The sequence below is a fragment of the Podarcis cretensis genome, assembly GCF_951804945.1.
Source record: "Podarcis cretensis genome assembly, chromosome: 17".
Lineage (NCBI taxonomy): Eukaryota > Metazoa > Chordata > Lepidosauria > Squamata > Lacertidae > Podarcis > Podarcis cretensis.
Window position 1 is genome coordinate 23,850,903 of NC_137187.1, and position 19,791 is coordinate 23,870,693.

The 19,791-nt window shown below is 42.1% G+C and overlaps 1 protein-coding gene across 2 annotated transcripts in view; it reads left to right on the plus strand.

Moving 5' to 3' along the window:
• Window positions 1-19,791, plus strand: part of SVEP1 (sushi, von Willebrand factor type A, EGF and pentraxin domain containing 1) — a 134,382-nt gene that overhangs the window by 64,743 nt on the left and 49,848 nt on the right. For both annotated transcript variants that reach the window (XR_013834308.1, XM_079959037.1), the window contains exons 17-29: window positions 305-466; window positions 1,461-1,622; window positions 2,522-2,683; window positions 5,140-5,231; window positions 6,545-6,638; window positions 8,058-8,171; window positions 12,553-12,666; window positions 13,456-13,657; window positions 14,355-14,512; window positions 16,511-16,712; window positions 17,114-17,289; window positions 17,435-17,559; window positions 19,001-19,124. Coding sequence is in view for 1 of the 2 variants with exons in the window: in XM_079959037.1 (XP_079815163.1) it covers window positions 305-466; window positions 1,461-1,622; window positions 2,522-2,683; window positions 5,140-5,231; window positions 6,545-6,638; window positions 8,058-8,171; window positions 12,553-12,666; window positions 13,456-13,657; window positions 14,355-14,512; window positions 16,511-16,712; window positions 17,114-17,289; window positions 17,435-17,559; window positions 19,001-19,124 (1,887 nt within the window). In the remaining variant the exon portion in view is untranslated. The remainder of the gene's footprint in view (window positions 1-304; window positions 467-1,460; window positions 1,623-2,521; window positions 2,684-5,139; window positions 5,232-6,544; window positions 6,639-8,057; window positions 8,172-12,552; window positions 12,667-13,455; window positions 13,658-14,354; window positions 14,513-16,510; window positions 16,713-17,113; window positions 17,290-17,434; window positions 17,560-19,000; window positions 19,125-19,791) is intronic.

Genomic DNA, 19,791 nt, shown 5'->3' on the forward strand with positions numbered 1-19,791 from the left:
CAGACCAGAATCGGAAGCCTGATTGCAAACATTATATTATCTGTATTGCGGTGTGTTCAAAGATCAGCTGAAATGGATGAGTTAATTCATCCTTCAGCCAAATTCATACGGCTTTTCTGCAGGTAGGAAATGTTTGAACGGAGGAGCATTCAGCTATGTGAAACCGGCTGGTGTAGTTCAGACACGGGTTTTGCCTTGCCTTCTGTTGCTTGTGAGAACTGGTCTGTGGTCAACAGCTATTGTAAGCAAAGATCTTCATTACATTTTCCATGCATAACTTTTCTTTTGTCTGGTTAAATCACAGTTAACTGCCCTCTGGGGACTTATTACTCCCTGGAACACCATGCATGTGAAAGCTGCTGGATTGGTTCTTACCAAGATGAGGAAGGGCAACTGGAATGTAAGAACTGCCCTTCTGCTAGCTATACTGAATATCTCCATGCCAGAAGTATATCAGAATGTAAAGGTGAGAGGTTAGCAATCATGTAATACCATTTTTAAAAAGCAACTAAAGATGTAAGTTTTTCATTTAGACACTGCAAAAAAATTGCTTTTTAAATATGTTAATAATATTTAGAATTTATTTTAAACAGTTGTGGAGACTAGAACTAAATATTTAAAATAAAAGTCTAGTTTATGGTTTTTTGTTGTTTTAGAATTGTGGAAAAATAGAGGAAGGGGAAATTGCAAGGCTAATATTAAAAGTTCAGCCTCTGGCTGGGTAGAAACCTATTTCTTAATCTGGACTGTCTTTCAACCAAATGACTCGAAGGCAGTTCACAACCCTGAGTGATATTCAGCATGATGTGAGTAGCAGTTCACTCATGCGGCAGGACTTCCTCGTCCTCTCCAACCATGCACTTTTCTGAAAGGTTCCCCCAACCCTTTGGGATGGGGCACACAAGGCCTACAAGGAGGAAGAGAGGGAGAAGTCCTTTTGCACCAGCGGAAGTCCATTTCAGGTAGTCACAGTTGAATATCACTCAATAAAAAATGGCAATAAAACCAACAAAATCAGTAGATCGGGCACGAAACAAGAAACCAGTGGTAAGAACAGCAAGATAAAACAATTACAACTCAAAACCTCAACACGAGTAGTTCCCAAGCTTTTGTCTCTCCCTCAGCTGCTGATCCAATGCGACTGGTATTATACTGTAATCGGTGTGTTTGACTGAAAAGACCAATCATCAAATGGACTTCTTTTTTCTGTGGGCTTCACATTTTGCCTAACTGCTCAGCACTCACAATAAGTGCAATTTGTGTTCTTGGCAGATGCTCCGTGCTAATTGCATTTTGCAAGCAGTTGTGGTGCACAGATTCTTTGGGCTTGTAAGTGGCCAGTTACATTGTGTTTTAGAGGTTATTCTGCCTTTGGCTCCTTGGGTTATTGGCTGTTGTCCTTGATGCATATTTGAAGCTAGATATTGCTTAATTCTGGTGTATTGTTCTTCCCTAATTAGCTGAGTGCAAACCGGGAACCTATTCTCCAAATGGCCTTGAGATCTGCGAATCATGTCCTCTTGGCAAATATCAGCCTGTAACTGGATCTAAGCACTGCATTCCTTGCCCAGAAAGCATGTCAACAGTCAAAAGAGGAGCTGTGGATATATCAGCATGTGGAGGTTTGCGAAATTCAAATTCCGGGAAATAGCATGTTGCTAAACCCTATGCAGTACAACTTTCCTGATCTCTGAATAACTGGAATATTTTTGAGTAGCAGCATCCGTTGTATCTTTCTTTTATACTCTGCTTATCAATCCTTTAACTTTATGAAGAAAGGAAAATACAAGGTTGAACTGAACCCATGGCTTTGAGGTACAGAAATAATGTCATTGGGGACAATTTTCCTCCATCGACAAATATTCCATAGTGATTTTTAATAGTTAACACTGGTACTATCACAGATCACTCCTGTGCATCCCGGATGTCTTTATTCACTTTTTACGTTTAAAAAAACAAATGCAACTTGGGGGAAACTTAGCATTTCATATATGCTAAGGCCTGCACAAATCATGACTCATCACCCAAGTCAGGTACCCAATTAGGAGTCTGATCTGCCTCCTGTTTTTGCAGCCTAGGTCTCAGCAGAAGTTAATAAAAGGTGCCAGATGTCTAGTCTGGCCTTGAATTCTCAATATCCTCCTCTTCTTCCATCTTGAGAAAAAGGGTCTCCAGTATTTTGTGTAAAAAACAACAACACCTATTTACAAAGACAGTACAGTGGTACCTCTGGTTGCGAATGGGATCCGTTCTGGAGGCCCGTTCACAACATGAAAAGAGCACAACCCACAGTGGCATGTCTGCGCACACACGGGTTGCGATTCGCCGCTTCTGCGCATGCGCATGACATCATTTTGCGTTTCTGCACATGTGCGGGCATCAAAACCTGGAAGTAACCCTTTCCAGTACTTCCGGGTCGCCGCGGGACGTAACCTGAAAAGAACGTAACATGAAGCAAACATAACAAGAGGTATGACTGTATAGTAGTCGGTTGAAATAGGTTTTTGTTTTCACTTTGCAGTACCTTGTCCATCTGGAGAATTCTCTCGCTCTGGTTTAATGCCCTGCCACCCTTGTCCCAGAGATTATTATCAGCCTGACCCCGGAAAGTCCTATTGCCTGTCTTGCCCATTTTATGGGACTACTACCGTGATCGGCGCCAGGTCTATAGCGGACTGTTCAAGTAAGTTATTGTCTCTGAAGAATATGAAAAATTGGCAGTAGGGTTAATGGTCAAAGTTACATAGCAATTGTTAGGCATTCTAGGTCAAGACTTGCCAAAAGAGAGACAGAAACTCTTTATGTATGCTACAACTGCAGCTAGGATACTGCTAGCCCAAAGATGGAAGAGTGATAGAGTACCAACAAAAGAAGAATGGCAAGAAAAACTAATGGAATATGCCAAAATGGCAAAACTAACTGAAAAAATACGAGACAAGGACAATAGAGACTTCAGGAGAGATTGGGAACCATTTATGATATACCGACAGAAATACTGTAAAGAAGTGAACTCACTAGCAGGTTTTGAGTAAACACTTACAATCAACAAAATTAATATATTTACAAAGATGCTGTAAAATATATGGAAAGTATAACAACATTACAGGTTTAAGACATTAAAATTTAAGATATATCAAAGAATGCAGGAGAAGACATTAAAAATAAACCAGAAGAGGAAATTGAGGGAAGTTGTAGGGAGGAGAGGAAAACTATCTTTTTCTTTATTTTTATTATATGATGTGATAATTGGATGTTTCAAATATAAAATCTAATAAATTTTTTTAATTATTTTTTAAAGTTACTAGCACCATGCTTTTACTAATGGTTGCTTCCAAGGGAAAGCTTGTTTCTGCCTTTGCTGTCCTCTCATAGCAAGAAACTCTGTGTCACACTATGGGGAATGTTCCATCAGCACAAGCTTTCCACCTTGAAAGATGGAACAGTTCCTCTTCTTCCCCTGGCATGCTGTTTAGGGGGTTATCCTGATACACACACCCTGGGCCAATTGTAGGTGGTGCACAGGGGAAGAAGGAGGAGGAAAGTCCTGTTGTGCAACCATCAGACCTTGTGCAGGGCTTCTGCTAATGGGACTTCTTGCGTGAATCCCTCCCACTGTACCCAGCACATAGGCTGGACACTAGCAAATTCAGTTGTCCCACCATCCCGAAGGCCAGACAATCAGGTTTCTGGTTTGATAAGCTGGTCTCAAAAGTTACAGCCTGTTTTCTTTCATGTGTGCTGGCGTTCCTTTTGTTCCTCCTATTCTCACTGCTACAAACATGGTCCATACATTCGCTGACATTCATCTGCAGTGGGCCTAAATATTTAAGAAAGATACTCAATTCAGTGATTTAATGGATAGAACTAGAGCAGGGTTTTCAAAACTTGGGTCTCCAGCTCTTTTTTGAACTACAACTCCCATCTTCCCTAGCTAACTGAATCAGTGGTCAGGGATGATGGGAATTGTAGTCCCAAAACAGCTGGAGACCCAAGTTTGGGAAACCCTGAACTAGGGTCAGGTTTACTGAGAAAACTAGTGGGAATTAAGACAGTTAAAAGACCCACAGTTCTGACATGGTCGCTTCTTCCTTAGACATTGCCAAAGCTTTCTAGTGGAACAAGACCTGAAGACTGGTGTTAGCTCTCTAAGAACAAAGTTGCTGAGATGTTCGAACTGAAACGTTAGTGGGAGTTTGGGTCAAACTAGATGTGTTAGCAGCCGACCCAAGTGTTTTAACAAGTCTCTCCCCCCCCCCCGAAAACACATGGGTTGAGGGAAAGAGGCACGTAAGTGACAACAGAAACCTTTCTCCATCCTTAGCTTGCCCCCAGAAAGATGCTATAATGGTAAAGGTAAAGGGACCCCTGACCATTAGGTCCAGTTGTGACTGACTCTGGGGTTGCGGCGCTCATCTCGCTTTATTGGCCGAGGGAGCCGGTGTACAGCTTCTGGGTCATGTAGCCAGCATGACTAAGCCGCTTCTGGCAAACTAGAACCACGTACGGAAACGCTGTTTACTGTCCCGCTGGAGCGGTACCTATTTATCTACTTGCACTTTGATGTGCTTTCGAACTGCTAGGTTGACAGGAGATGGGACCGAACAACAGGAGCTCACCCCGTCGTGGGGATTCGAACCGCCAATCTTCTGATCAGCAAGTCCTAGGCTCTGTGGTTTAACCCACAGCGCCACTCGCGTGCCATATAGAAAGATGTTAGCCTGCAAGAAAAGTGTTTGTGGAGAAGTGAGCAGCTAGTGTAAGGATGGGTGAGAATTCTGTTAAGTCCACATATTCAAGCAAATAAAAACAAAACAGAATGGACTTGGGAATGAAGAACTGACAGAGATCATAAATAAAATTATCTAGCTGTATGTGTGGCAAGAAGCCGTCACATCTTGTGTGGCCCTAAACAACCAATGGTTCCATGCTCAAAGACAACAGAGTCTAGCTGAGGCACACATTCGTGGTTGTCAGGTTCACATGCTTCAATTGACACTGTAATTGAATAGATCTATCTATATCTGCACAAATCAAGACTGATTCTTTTTCCATTGCTGTATCATTGATTATGTCACAACCTTGACTCAGAGGACCTTGTCAGTGGAATTTTTACAGTTGCTTTCATTCAATCCTATTTAGGTTTTGGCTCTACTTTCGCTGCGGCAGAAGAGAGTGTAGCACTGCCAGTCTCCCCAGAAAACATCAGCAACAAATACCAAATCAGCAGCCAGGCAAGAACAAACGTCATAATTGTCTAAAGTTAGCATTAGTATTAAAAATGAAAACATCTTGCATGCATTCAGTATTTGTCTCTTGTAATATTATTGTTCTGTATTTCACTTCTGTCCCACCTTTCCCCCCAAGGAGCTAGAGGAAATAATATACCTTAAATTTTACTCCGTTGCATGTTTGACATGTGGCTTTTAAATTGCTTTGGAGGGGGATTTCTTGAAAAGTAGGATACGAATCTATAAATAAGAATAAAATATAAATACGATGCAATACATGTCTCTTTCCCCTTTTATCCTCACTACAACTCTGATATAGGTTAGACTGAGAGACAGGGTGTTATGTACTGAAGTTCTCACCCTGGGCCAGCAGGGGGATACTGTAGATAGTTTTCACTCAGGCCCACATATGCAAATAAGGGATTGAAAGTGACGTTCAGTGATTGGATAGTTACAGAAAATGGTTACTGTTGCATTCTAGTGGAGCTCTATATAAGCAGGCTGGCTGAACCCTTCAGTTCAGTTCTGTTCTGGCCTGTGAATAAACAACAGCTGTTTGAAGAATCGCTCTGTCGTCTGATATGTTCCCCCACAACTTAACACAGTGAGTGGCCCACAGTTACCCAGTGAGATTCATGGCGAAGTGTAGTTTTGAACCCGAGTCTCACCAGTTCCTTTAACCTCTGTGCTGCACTGTCTTTACAGTTTTGCAAACAATTTACGGTTGCAGGAATGAGTCAAAACTCCTTGCCCTGTTGTTGTGTTGGTTTGCACGAGTGTCAAATTTTCACGATCCCCTTTGAGGGCTTTTCAATATTCACTGCAGAAATGTGCTTTTTCAATAACATTGTTCTTGGTGCTGATGATGACGACGACTACTTTTTCTCCTCCTCCATTGTGCATCTTTTCCCATCACTGCCATCTAATCCCATTCGGTTGTGAAAACCGAATGGTGATTTTGCCACAGGTATTTCATCCATCCATTACTAGAAGCTGCCAAAACTGTGCATGGATGGGAGCAGCAGAACAGTTCTCCCTATTCAATCAGTGTGTTCTGCAATTCAACCCAAGCAGCTGGGAATATTTCAAGCCATGGAAAATACTAAATTTAGCCCAAGACTCGATTTGGACAAAGCCCTACAAACCTTCAAGCATATGATAAAATAATGTAACTTACGAGGACTTGAGGTTTATTTAATTATTTAACTAACCTAGCTTATACTTCTGGGGAGGGTAAACCAGTTTGTTGCTTTCAGGGTTCCCTTTGCTTGCATTTTGCTTCCTTAATAAACTGTGTTATTTCCATTGGCAAACAGGTATTCCACGAGTGTTTCCTGGAACCGTGCAAAAATGGAACTTGCAAGCATGTTGGAAGTGGGTACATCTGCATATGCTTCCCTGGATATGAAGGTAAACGATAGTGTCGACTGGCAACTTGTACAGCACATGGAGGGTTGGATCCAAATAATTGTGAGTGGAAGGAGAGAAAATGTATTAGGGGGTTTTTCCACCATGAGCTCTTGCACCTGTGGCTCCAGTACAACTGTTTGTGACTAACTCCTATGGAAAGCATTGAAGCTTGTTAGTAATGATTAACTTGATACATCAGTATTAATAGGATGTGCAACCTGCTCCTAAGGTTAGGGTCCCACCAAGTTCGTTGGTGCATATTCCCTAGTTACTGTGTGTAGCAGAGATGGAGAACCTGTGGCCCCACAGAATAGGGCTGAGCGATTCCTGGTTTTCAGCATCACGATCTGTCACCAGCTAAGCATCACACTATACCGACATATCACAATATCTGAAATTAGGATCGCGCTATGTAGAGGCATTGGCTGGCTTCACAGTTTCCCCCACTTTATGATTTTTGCCAGCGGCTGCTTTTGTGACTCACTGCCCCCTGCAGGATGTAGCAGGGAGCTGAGCCAGCAGAGTTAACATTGGAATTTTTGCATATCACACACACACACACACACACATATACATCATGATTTGCGATATATTGCCAGGTCAAAAATTATGAAACCAATATCACAATATGGACCTCAAACCAGTTTTGGATGATCTAACCCCCAACCCCACTCCAGATTTTGATGGACTATGGTTTGCATCATCTGACCATTGGGCATGCTGGTCCAAAAATGTAGAAGAGACCATGTTCCCCATCCCTGGTGTATAGGATTAAGTGACAACAAACTCAGTAGAAACCATTTCTGAAGGCTGCATGTCCTATAACTTTAGCTAGATGGCATGAATTGTTTTCATAAAACATATTTTAATACTGTTCATTTACATCTAAGCAGCACTTCGCTTAGCTAGAAACTTTTATTTATTGATTCACATTTCATTTAGGAGCTGCTTCCCTTGAAAGATTTTGAAGCAACTTAACAATCAAAACATGCATAGCAACCATTTCGCATCCTGAACAGATACAAGATGGGGTTTAGAAACTTCACTTAAAAGTTTGAGTTGCTGAAAAAAGGAGGGTCTTTAGTAGAAATCGTAAAGACAGCAAGTGTCCTGATATGGAAAAGGAATGGGGTGCGGGTCTCTCCAGACACACACACACCCCAGCCAATATTGGGTGTTGGGGTAGGGAAAGGAGAGTAGAGTAGAGTAGAGTAGAGGAGAAAGCCATTTTGTGCAAGCAGAAGCCCTTGCAAAGGACATCTTCTGACAGACTCACGAGCTGAATCCCGACCTTTTCGTATATACTTATTTATTTATGTTATATTCATTTGGAATTTTAGTTTGCTGTTTCTTCCCCTGCCCCTCCTTAGTAACCCGAATATTTGTTTTTCTTTTGTGTTCTTTTGGGTTGTGTTTTAGGCTTAAAATGTGAAACAGATATTGATGAGTGCAAGTCACACCCCTGTCTCAACAAAGGGATTTGCGAGGATGGCAATGCAACTTTCATTTGCCAGTGCCAGCCAGGCTATACAGGTGACAAATGATGAACTCAGGCGTCAACACCAGGTTGCATACTTTAAAAAGAAGAAGAAAAAGCCAAGTGTTGGTCATACAGTGGTACCTCAGGTTAAGTACTTAATTCGTTCCGGAGGTCTGTTCTTAACCTGAAACTGTTCTTAACCTGAAGCACCACTTTAGCTAATGGGGCCTCCTGCTGCCACCGCACCGCCGGAACAATATTACTGTTCTCATCCTGAAGCAAAGTTCTTAACCTGAAGCACTATTTCTGGGTTAGTGGAGTCTGTAACCTGAAGTGTATGTAACCTGAAGTGTATGTAACCTGAGGTACCACTGTACTTGATTTCGCTTTTAAATTATTTGCCTTCTGTGGAATAAGTTAGTTAGTTGCAAGAAATTGGACCTTTTCAGTTAGCTGATGATAAAATATTCAGTACACTTTTTATGGTTGCGATGTAGAGGAAGTTGATACAACGGTGCATATTTTAGAAGTTCTGATTATACAAAAAAATTGCTTATTTAATATGTCAGAGGCTGCATTTCATACTTATCTTACTTGTCCCACTGATATGGTCCATATCCCTGCTTTTTGCAACTTATAGATGGTTCCCATATTCTGGCAGGTTACAGAGAACCAGACTGTGTCAAAAGTAGAAATAGCTGGGATTGTGCTGACAGTCTAAGATTTAGCACTTGTATTTATGGAGATAAAAATGCTGGTGGTAAGATCTAGGAGATTTATTTTAGAATTCAGTTTTTGTGAGCGTATGAAACTGCCTTCTTCTGATTCACGCCAGTACTGCCGGACTTCAGCGACCTTCTTAACACAAAATCAGGTGGTCTCTTCAGTCGACCTTTCACTTGTTGAAACTCCATACTTTGTTAGTTACTTGGTGTAAAAGAGTCTCAAGAGTGTCTTGATAAGATAAGATACAAACAGATAAAATCAATTAAGAGCCAGAGAATTTAAAAACAGTGTGCAATCATAATAAAAATGAGAAGAAATTCCTGAAATATTCTTCCAACAGAACAATAAAAAGTGCAAAAGTTCAGTATTCCCAGATTGTCAGTCTTGAAACAGGCACTAGGAATAAATATGAGCAAGTTTTTACAGAGTAATTTGGCAAAAACAAAAACAAAAGTGGTCTAGCAGAATTAGGTCTAGCAAAAGCTAAGGGCGTTCTGGTTTTTTATGCAAGAAAGGAGAACCACATTTAGGTTGTTTATTACTTTATGGCAGTGGTGGCCAAACTTGGCCCTCCAGCTGTTTTGGGACTACAACTCCCATCATCCCTAGCTAACAGGACCAGTGGTCAGGGATGATGGGAATTGTAGTCCCAAAACAGTTTGGCCACCACTGCTTTATGGTTGTGTGCCCCTCTAGGCCCATAGCAGTACATCTGTCGTGGGAGTAGCCTTTACGCCAAGAATTTGCAGAAAATTGGGTTGCTGGATACTTTGCTTATTTTATTTTATTTATTTAATGTAACTTGTATGCCCCTTAAACTTTTTTTTAAAAAAACAACAACACAACAACCTCAAAGCGTTTACATTTTTTTGAGATGTGGGAAATCCTCACATTCTAGAGAATACCTAGGCACATTGCAGTGACGTCGCAGTGCGCCAGAACACCCAGCTGTGGCCTCAAAGTGGGTAAAGTGAGAAACCAAGGGATCAGGCCACTGTTTGGTACATGGTCAGAATTTCAAAGCTCAAATACATAGAGCATGGGAGTCGATCAGCAATGTATCTGTACTGGAGATCTCAGATCTCAGAGAAAGCCCAGAGAAAAATCGGATTTTTTTGTGGATTGACATTGGCTCCAATGCAGTGGTTTTCCTGTGGAAACCAGCAGGACAAATGGGAAATTGCTTGGACTAGAAAGTGTGGGACAAATAGAAAACCACTCAGACGCATGGGAAGTGTGGATGAGCCCATTTTGTCTGGTAAGAACAAGCTCTGTGGTTAAGCTATGGTTTATTGAAAAAGCCAGACTCAGTCCACAGTTTCTGAGCCTGGCTTATTCACTGAGCATTCTTTAGACTAAACACAGTTTGTAACTGTCAGAAATAATAACAGACAGTGATTAGTTTTTAAAAAAAATAGTAGTGGATGCTTCCAGTCTCCTTTTCTTTTAAAATTTTATTTATCATTTCCATTTTACACTTAAAGCGATAGATAATAATCCAAATACACATTTAGTTTCAACTTTTCCCTGCCCTTTCCTTGTTTCACTTCATTAATTTCTTTTCTGCTGCATATTCTGGTTAACTCCTGTCTTTCCATTTTCTCATTTTTTTATATCTCCATAATTATTACTGCTGAATTTACCATATTTTTCCATGTATAAGGCGCCCTCATGTATAAGATGGCACTTATATTTTGAGCCCAAAATTAAGAAATAAATTTACAGTGGTACCCTCTGGATGCGAACGGGACCTGTTCCGGAGCCCCATTCGCATCCTGAGCAGAATGCAACCCGCGTCTGCGCATGCACAGGTTGCGATTCTCTGCGCATGCGCATGACGTCATTTTGAGCATCTGCGCATGCATGAGCGGTGAAACCCAGAAGTAACCTGTTTCGTTACTTCCGGGTTGCCGTGGAACGCAACCTGAAAACGCTCAACCTGAAGCATATTTAACCCAAGATATGACTATATTTTTTAGGGACACAGGTGGCGCTGTGGGTTAAACCACAGAGCCTAGGGCTTGCTGATCAGAAGGTTGGCGGTTCGAATCCCTGTCAGGGGGTGAGCTCCCGTTGCTTGGTCCCTGCTCCTGCCAACCTAGCAGTTCGAAAGCACGTCAAAGTGCAAGTAGATAAATAGGTACTGCTCCGGCGGGAAGGTAAACGGCGTTTCCGTGTGCTGCTCTGGTTCGCCAGAAGCGGCTTAGTCATGCTGGTCACATGACCCGGAAACTGTACACCGGCTCCCTTGGCCAATAAAGCGAGATGAGCGCCGCAACCCCAGAGTCAGTCACAACTGGACCTAATGGTCAGGGGTCCCTTTACCTTTACCGTATGACTGTATTTATATATTGCAACATTCCATGTATAAGACGAAAAACTTTTAAAAAATTGGGGGGAAATATAGTCTTACACATGGAAAAATACAGTACTCTATTACTGTTAACTTTTCGATGTGCTTACAATAATTTTCCAAATAATCTACAAAAGATTTCCAGTCTTTCTTAAATCTTTTTTTTGTCTTGATCTCCAACTCTTTTTATCAGTCCTGACATTTCTATCAGTTTAATCTGCCATCCCAGATGGGATGGGTGGGATAGGGGTATTATTCCTTCTTTTCATCTCTGGGCATATCCCATTCGAGCTGCTTCTAGTCTCCTTTGCTGTGGCTGTACTGGGGCGACGAAGCAAAAGAACCCAAGGGCCACTCAGGCTTGTCCCTGTAGCACTTAACTATAGCTTCGCATGGCATCTGGACTAGAGCATCAACTCAAGCAAAATCCTCCTTGAGAAAATGAAAATGGAATTAAAGCTTTGCCTTATAGAACTTGTGACAAACCGAGCCACGTAGTAGCCCATTGAGCCCATGCAGTGTCCAGCAAGGAGCTCTAATTTGTACTGCAAAAAGAAAGGAGATTGTCAGATTCCTTAGCAGTACTGGAGAACAATAAATACTGTATTTTTCATTCTATAGGATGCACCCGACCATAGGACGCACCTTGTTTCAGAGGGGGAGAACAAGAAAAAAAAATTCTCCCCCTCTCTGCTCAGCATCCCTTCAGCGAAGTGGCAGGAGAAACGGAGTCCCTTCCATTTCTCCTCCCGCTTCGCTGAAGCGGCGCTGCGCAGCTCTCCCTCTCTGCTGAAGCCAGGAGAGTCTTGCTCTCCTGGCTTCAGCAAAAGGAACCCGAAGCCTTTGGAGTGCAGCGCGAGTTCCTGCTGCACTCCAAAGGCTTCAGGGATAGCCACCTGAAGCCTGGAGAGCGAGAGGGGGCGGTGCGCACCGACCCCCCTCGCTCTCCAGGGTTCAGTGAAAGCAACGCGTAGCCTCCAGAGTGCAGAGGGAGCACTCCCTCTGCGCTTCGGAGGCTTCGCGTTGCTATCACTGAAGCCACGGAGCCTGCATTCGCTCCATAGGACGCATACACATTTCCCCTTAATTTTTAGAGGGGAGAAGGTGCGTCCTATAGAGTGAAAAATACGGTAGTTCATGCAATGTGGGTATGCCACATGGCTTACTTTGAAACCTGGAAACTCATGCTGTGGGTGGAAAGCACACAAGGAACCACATAATAAGTGGTAAATGAAACATGGAGACTCTGTGCAACCTGAGTAGATTTTTAGAACAACCAGTTCAGTGTTTTTTAGGGTTGCATCTTCCATGCGTCTGAACTGTTAACAATGCTCTGTAACCATTATTGCTTGAAGGCTTGCAGTGTGAAGAAGAAGTAAATGAATGCAGTTCAAATCCATGTCTGAATGAAGCAGTCTGCATTGATGGTACCAACTCTTACCAGTGTCTGTGTGCAGAAGGATTCACGGGTAAATAACTGATTTGTTTGTATTAAGAGTTGCCAGCTTTGTATATTGTTCCTCTGCCTTTCACAGCAGCTTTCTATGTAGACATTAGCAGGAGAAAATGCCTGAAGGTGTAAGCTTCATCTTCTGACGTGTGTTGTAAGAAGTACACCGGGCTATTTTTGTCATTGCTTGTTTAGAAGCTCCACTACCTCCAGACATTTCTGTTTAAAGACAGCCTCGGTGTATTCTGTACTGATAGAATTGAGAGGATTTCAGCTTTTATTGAAAAGAAATATAAAGATATAGCTTTCGTTTCAGATTCATACAGTCCCTTAGCATTTTAAACAGGAACTCTGATACATGAAAAAGATTGGCAAAGGTTTTAAACATTAATATGCTAGCAAAATGTGTTGCTGCAACTCCTGAATAACTCCCCCAGTGTGATTTGCTGAGAAAAGGTGCATTTGTTAGTATTGTGTTTAACGTGACCAATAAATCACTGTTGTTGTTTTCATTTTTATTAAAATGAGGCTGCATTTTAAATTGCATTTTAATCTGTATTTTAAATTGGGTTTTTTTCTTATTATGTTTTTACTGTAATTTTACTAGTGTTAGCCACCCTGAGCCCAGCTCTGGCCGGGGAGGGCAGGGCATAAATAAATTTTATTATTGTTTTCTGGAATATTCTTTAGTTTTCATTTCTGTTCTTTTTAATCTGTCAAAGTTCCTGAAATCTATAAATTGCCCAATAAAGACATTATGCTCCTATTCCCCCGCCCCTAAGTTTCCTCTTTACACCTTTCCTCTCAGGTACTCACTGCGAAGCAGAGATAAATGAATGCCTTTCAAACCCCTGTTTAAACAAAGCTACCTGCGAGGATCGGGTCGGAGGTTTCTATTGCAAGTGTCCGTCTGGGTTTATTGGTACCCTCTGTGAAAAAAACATTAATGAATGTCTCAGCAGGCCTTGTGAAAATGGAGGCACCTGCAGTGATGCTATCAATGGCTACAGGTAAAAAGCTACAAGCATTAGCTTCATTTACAGCACAGCTCTGTACGTGTTTTCCCCAGTAATAAGCCCTGTTGAGTTTAAGGGTGCTTACTCCCTAGTAGAGGGATGCGGGTGGCGCTGTGGGTTAAACCACAGAGCCTAGGACTTGCCGATCAGAAGTTCGGCGGTTTGAATCCCCGCAACGGGGTGAACTCCTGTTGCTTGGTCCCTGCTCCTGCCAACCTAGCAGTTCGAAAGCAAAATCAAAATAGTGAACTACAGTCATACCTTGTGTTGAGTTTGCTTCAGGTTGAGCATTTTCAGGTTGTGTCCCATGGCAACCTGGAAGTAACGGAATGGGTTACTTCCGGGTTTCGCCGCTCGCGCATGTGTAGACGCTCAAAATGACGTCACACGCATGCACAGATGCTCAAAATGATGTCACATGCATGCGCAGAAGCAGTCAATTGTGACACGCGCAGACATGGGTTGAGTTCTGCTCAGGTTGCGAACGGGGCTTCGGAACGGATCCTGTTCGCAACCAGAGGTACCACTGTATTAGTTTTGTTTTTTTCAAACTGGCCATCTGCTCAGGCTGTTTGGAACTCGTAGCACCGGTTTTCCCTCTGCTTTGCTCCCTCATTTCACTCAGAACAACCAGGATTTTGTTTTGTGGACTGCTGTACTAAAAGGTGCTTTTGGGTTTTTTGGTCCACAGGTGCCACTGTGTCAGAGGATACACAGGACCGCAGTGTGAAGTGAACATAAATGAGTGTGACTCCAATCCCTGTGCAAACCAAGCGACTTGTGTGGATACCTTGAACGCATACATTTGTAAATGTCCCCCTGGCTTTACAGGCAACAGGTGTGAAACAGGTACACAGGACCAAAGTATCAGGAGAAGGAAGGCTTGGCAAAGCTTCATGGCAATGCTAGTGCAGTTTTGAACTGATACCGGACGGCTGCCGTGAATGTAGGAGATTTTGCAAAGGGCAATGTTCACGATCATAACGATTTAAATACCGAATCCAATCCCATTAAAAAGAGGAAACGAAAGGATATATGATTTCTGACATGATTGAGAATCGCAGAGCCAGAGACAAGAAGTTAGAGTGTTAAAATTGAGATGTGGAAATATGGAAATAACGATGAGAGGCAAGATTGAGATTTGGAGTTATGCTTCAAGGTCCAGACTATGGGAAGTCCAAAAAATTAATAATTACAATTTGGAAGATAATTCGACCTCTTTATTTTAGTTTTATTGGATTCTGATTTGATATGTTAATTGGATGTTTTTATTGGAAAATTAATAAAAATGATTTAACAAAAAAAAAAGAGGAAACCTTTGCAAATAGAAAACCGGCATATAGAGTTTTTGTCTCTGCTCAAGTGGCAATTTTATTTCTTATAACAGTACAGAACTCCAGTGTTACCGCTGGATTTCCTCCAAATGCTTGAGGTTTTATGCAAGAAGCTACTGCATAAGCAGAACGAATTCTGCCCATGCAACAGAATCGCCAACGCTTCCCTGCAACACTTCAGAGCAGATTTTGGGTAGTGCAAGGCATTCAGTTCTTGCTACCATGGAAAATATTTTATTCCTACTCTGCTTTATATTATGTTGGTGTGCTGTAGCACACATACCATATTTTTCGCTCTATAAGACACACCAGATCACAAGACGCACCTAGTTTTTGGAGGAGGAAAACAAGAAAAAAAAAATTCTGAATCTCAGAAGCCAGAACAGCAAGAGGGATCGCTGCGCAGTGAAACCAGCAATCCCTCTTGCTGTTCTGGCTTCTGGGAAAGCTGCGCAGCCTGCATTCGCTCCATAAGATGCACACACATTTCCCCTTACTTTTTAGGAGGGAAAAAGTGAGTCTTATAGAGCAAAAAATACGGTATATGATACTGTAGCTTTCGTCTTGCAATGAATAATGCTATACCTGCACTTTTATGAAAAAGGCAGCCCTGCCATTAATTCATTTTGATCCCTAACAAATTATGAGCAGTGTAACGCATTGCGCAATAAGAGTAAGCTTTGATCTGCTACCATGAAACACTGGGAGCCTTTTAAAAAATATTAATTATGGGAGGGGCGTTTTCCTTGTGATGGCAGGTGGAGAAGGAAGGCTTAAACCGTCCCCTGACTGCATGCTTCAGTCCTGATGGCAATCCAAGATGTAGTTGCTATTATTATTATTAAGTTGTGGGCGAACATATCAGACGACACAGCAATTCTTCAAACAGCTCTTGTTTATTCAAAGTCCAGAACAGAACAGAACTGAGGAGCTCAGTCAGCCTGCTTATACAGAGCTCCAGAACAACATAACTGTTGCAACTTTCTAAAACTATCCAATCACTGAACGTCACTTTCGATCTTTCATTTGCATAACTATCTACAGTATCCCCCTGCTGGCCCAGGGTGAGAACTTCAGTACATAACAATTATTATTATTATTATTTATTAAATTTCTATCACACCCTTCATCCATAGATCTTAGTTTGTCTTTGATGCAACAGATGGTACCTCTGTAGGCAAGAGGTGAAGGATCTTGGGATGGCATTGCAAGATCCAACTTCAAAGCAGATTGTTACAGTCAATCCCATCCAAAGACAAGAAAGTGACATGTTTTCTGCAGGCTCGCAGTCCCTTAAAAAGGCGAATGTTAGATTTGTGGCTATAATTTCGGAGGCTGGTGCTTTTTACAGAAACCAGGCATTTTAGGATTGTCTCAGGATCAACTTCCGTATTTCGTTAACGTGGGAAACATAAGTGGAAAAGCAAACAAAATTGTTCATTTTGAAGGCAAGCATGTTTCTTAGCAAGCCATTGAAACAGTGAAATCCCCCCCCCTTTCCCGTTTGTTGCAGAACAGTCTTCCAGATTTAATCTGGATTTTGACGTGTCTGGGATCTATGGCTATGTTATGCTTGACAGCGTCCTCCCCTCGCTCAGCGAAATCACTTGTGCGTTCTGGATGAAATCGGCAGATACTACTAATTATGGGACTCCCATCTCTTACGCAGTGGAAAATGGAAGTGACAATGCCTTTCTGCTTACAGATTACAACGGGTAGGTGTGAAGTAGAAAACAGTGCTGTGTTACCCTCTAGATGAATTTCAGTGTTCTTGGGGACCACGTAATTCTCCATGGGCAGAGCTGTAATTTGCTGCACACACAGCCTTGAAAATTTCTCAGGTAATCAGGCTCTCTAGTGAAGCAGTTTCCCCTAATACAAAGCATTTTTGTATACATGCTTTACCCTAATATATGCTTTTGAAAAATACGCATTACTTGGCTAGACAACTGCACTGGAAAATTCAGAGAGGTGTGCATTTCAAAGGATGGCTGTGTTTCATTTTGCAAATTATTTCAGAAAGTGCAAATTTTGAAGGTTCACCTTTAAATCATTTTTTCCCCTTATCCCTGGGCAAAGATGAATCATTTTTTTTCGTTCCCTCTCTCTTAATTAGGTGGGTTCTTTATGTGAATGGGAAGGAGAGTATTACAGACTGCCCTTCTGTGAACGATGGTAATTGGCATCATGTTGCTGTCACCTGGTCAAGCCTTGATGGAGCTTGGAGAGTGTATATTGATGGGAAATTATCCGATGGAGGCAGTGGTTTATCTGTAGGATCAGAAATCCCTGGTATGGACCTTTCCATATTTATTTGATTATATTACTTAACAATGATGCATATTGATTGAGAGGGGTTTTTACGCTTTTCAATTACAGCACAGAAGGTGGGACCCAATTCAGTTATCTTCTTGTTCTGTTTTCCTTTTGTGAATAGGTGGGGGTGCGTTAGTTCTTGGACAGGAGCAGGACCAAAGAGGAGAAGGATTTAATCCAGCAGAGTCTTTTGTCGGCTCAATTAGCCAGCTCAACATTTGGGGTTATGTTCTGTCTCCAGAACAGGTACATATGTAACATTTCATTTGGTTCCTTTGAAGCTCGGAAGAGCTCTGACAAATGAAAATATATTAAGCAATTTCCCACATTCTGGGCCTGATCCTTTGCTCTTTCTCTCATCAGCTGCTCAGAATTGTTTTATATCTGTGAAAAATAAAACCACGTTGGCAGTAATGAAATTGGAAGGTAGTGGCTGTGTTCAGACAAGAATGAGCCTAGCTTCCCCCAGGCTCACACATCCTCCTGTGGCATTTTTATGAACCACAACTTAGTGTGTCATCCAAACCCTAAACTCTGCTTGATCTATCAGTGGAAGCAGACACACCTCATAAACTATAGCCTGTAGCACTGCAAAATTCTGGTGCGTTTTTGTTTTGTTTCGTTTTGTTTGCTGTAGCAGACTAACATGGCTACCACTTACAGAATGGAGGGAGGCTAACCATCCCTTCTTCAAATGGCCAACTTCTATGAAAGTGGGTGGAAGTTCTTGGGGGGGGGTGTTGTTTTTTGTTAACTTAAAATTTTGTTTTTTATTTGTGAACTGAATAGATGTTTATTCCTGATGAGCCATCAGTTTCTGCTTCTTCGGTTTCTTTTGAGATATCTTCGTCTTTTGAGCAACTTCCTCTTCTGGCTTAGGGACAATTTGCTCCTTCTCTGTGAGGATCATCTCAATGTGGGAACTCATGTAGGGGTTAATGCGACCACGAGCCCTGTAGGTCCGCCTGCACATTTTGGGAGCTTTGTTAACCTGAATGTGCTCAGTTACCAGAGAGTCTACATCCAGACCCTTGCACACACACGTTTTAAGAACGTGCGTTCTTAAAGTGAACACAAAGGTTGGATTTTGTGCATGATTTTGTGGGGTTCTTCAGATCAAGCAAGTAGGGGACCATTTTCAGAGCTTACCTTACAGCCACAGCTACTGCCGGGGGAAAGCGTGGAAGTTCTTTGTTTATGTATCGTGTCATACATCACTTTAAACAGAAGTATGCATTTTAAATAAAAGCATACATTCTACTCATGTAAAAACACCAAGCAGGCCCCGCAAATAACCCAGAGATGCATTTTAAATAAAAGGACATATTCTACTCATGTAAAAACACGCTGATTCCTGGACCTTCCGTGGGCCGGATTGAGAAGGCGATTGGGCCGCATCCAGCCCCCAGGCCTTAGTTTACCGACCCTGTTCCAGACTGTCTTTTTCCTGCCTGATTTCCTGCCATGTTTCAGGAAATAAGTGAGGAACAGATATTCTTCCAACCATTTCTGCACAACACTGTGTGTCCAACACCCCCAGTATTTCTCAAAGGAAGGTCTTGCATTCAGATACAGTAGACATGGGTTTGTTCAGTTTGATCATTCGCTGATCATTGCAGTGAGAAGGAAGAGGATGAATCAACTCATTAACAAGCTTGTATCTGTCCCTTTTCTTTTGAACTATCAGGTGAATTCCTTGGCTACTTCTTGTCCAGAAGAACTCCAAAAGGGGAATGTATTGGCCTGGCCAGATTTCCTTCCTGGGGTTGTTGGAAGAGTGAAGATAGATTCCAAGAGCGTATTCTGTGCTGGTTAGAGCTCTATCTCCTAAAAGTGTTTTTGTAATATAATGCAATGGTTTTAAACTCTGCTCAGGAAATCCTGGTGCACCCTGGAAGCTAGTCAGAGGTGCCTCATTGCATGCCCAGCCAAACTGGGACTTAGCGACAATGTGTTCTGTCCTTTAAGGGTAAGTCACAGTTGCGTTGCTGCTGTCAATTAAGCCATTGTTTGACTGAGGACTCAGCTATACAGCTGCAAATGGAATGTTTTAAGTGTGTTTTAAGTGCAGTATACAATGTGACACTAGCTGGCGATGGTGAGCCTTACGGAAAATTCAATGTATTTTTTAAAAACGCTTTTTTAAAAAGCATTTTCAGAATGGTTTCTATATGCGTGTAGATTCCAGCTTAGTGTGTCATACATAGCTTGCCTTGTAATTTGTTTGGAGGAGCAGAAGGACTGAGGGGAGGTCTTACACATTTGCCCGAAGGTAGGAGTGGGAAACCTTTTCAGCCCAGTGGACCAGAGCTTTATCTCCTTGACACTAGCTACACAAACTATGTGACTGCCAGACAGGCTTTTCGTATGTTGCTATGACTTGACGACCAGCTGATCATTGGGCTTTTAGAAAGAGCTTCTGGCAGTACCTGCAAAGCTGGTTTCAGTACAGAAATAAGTCCCTGAAAGCAGAAAAAG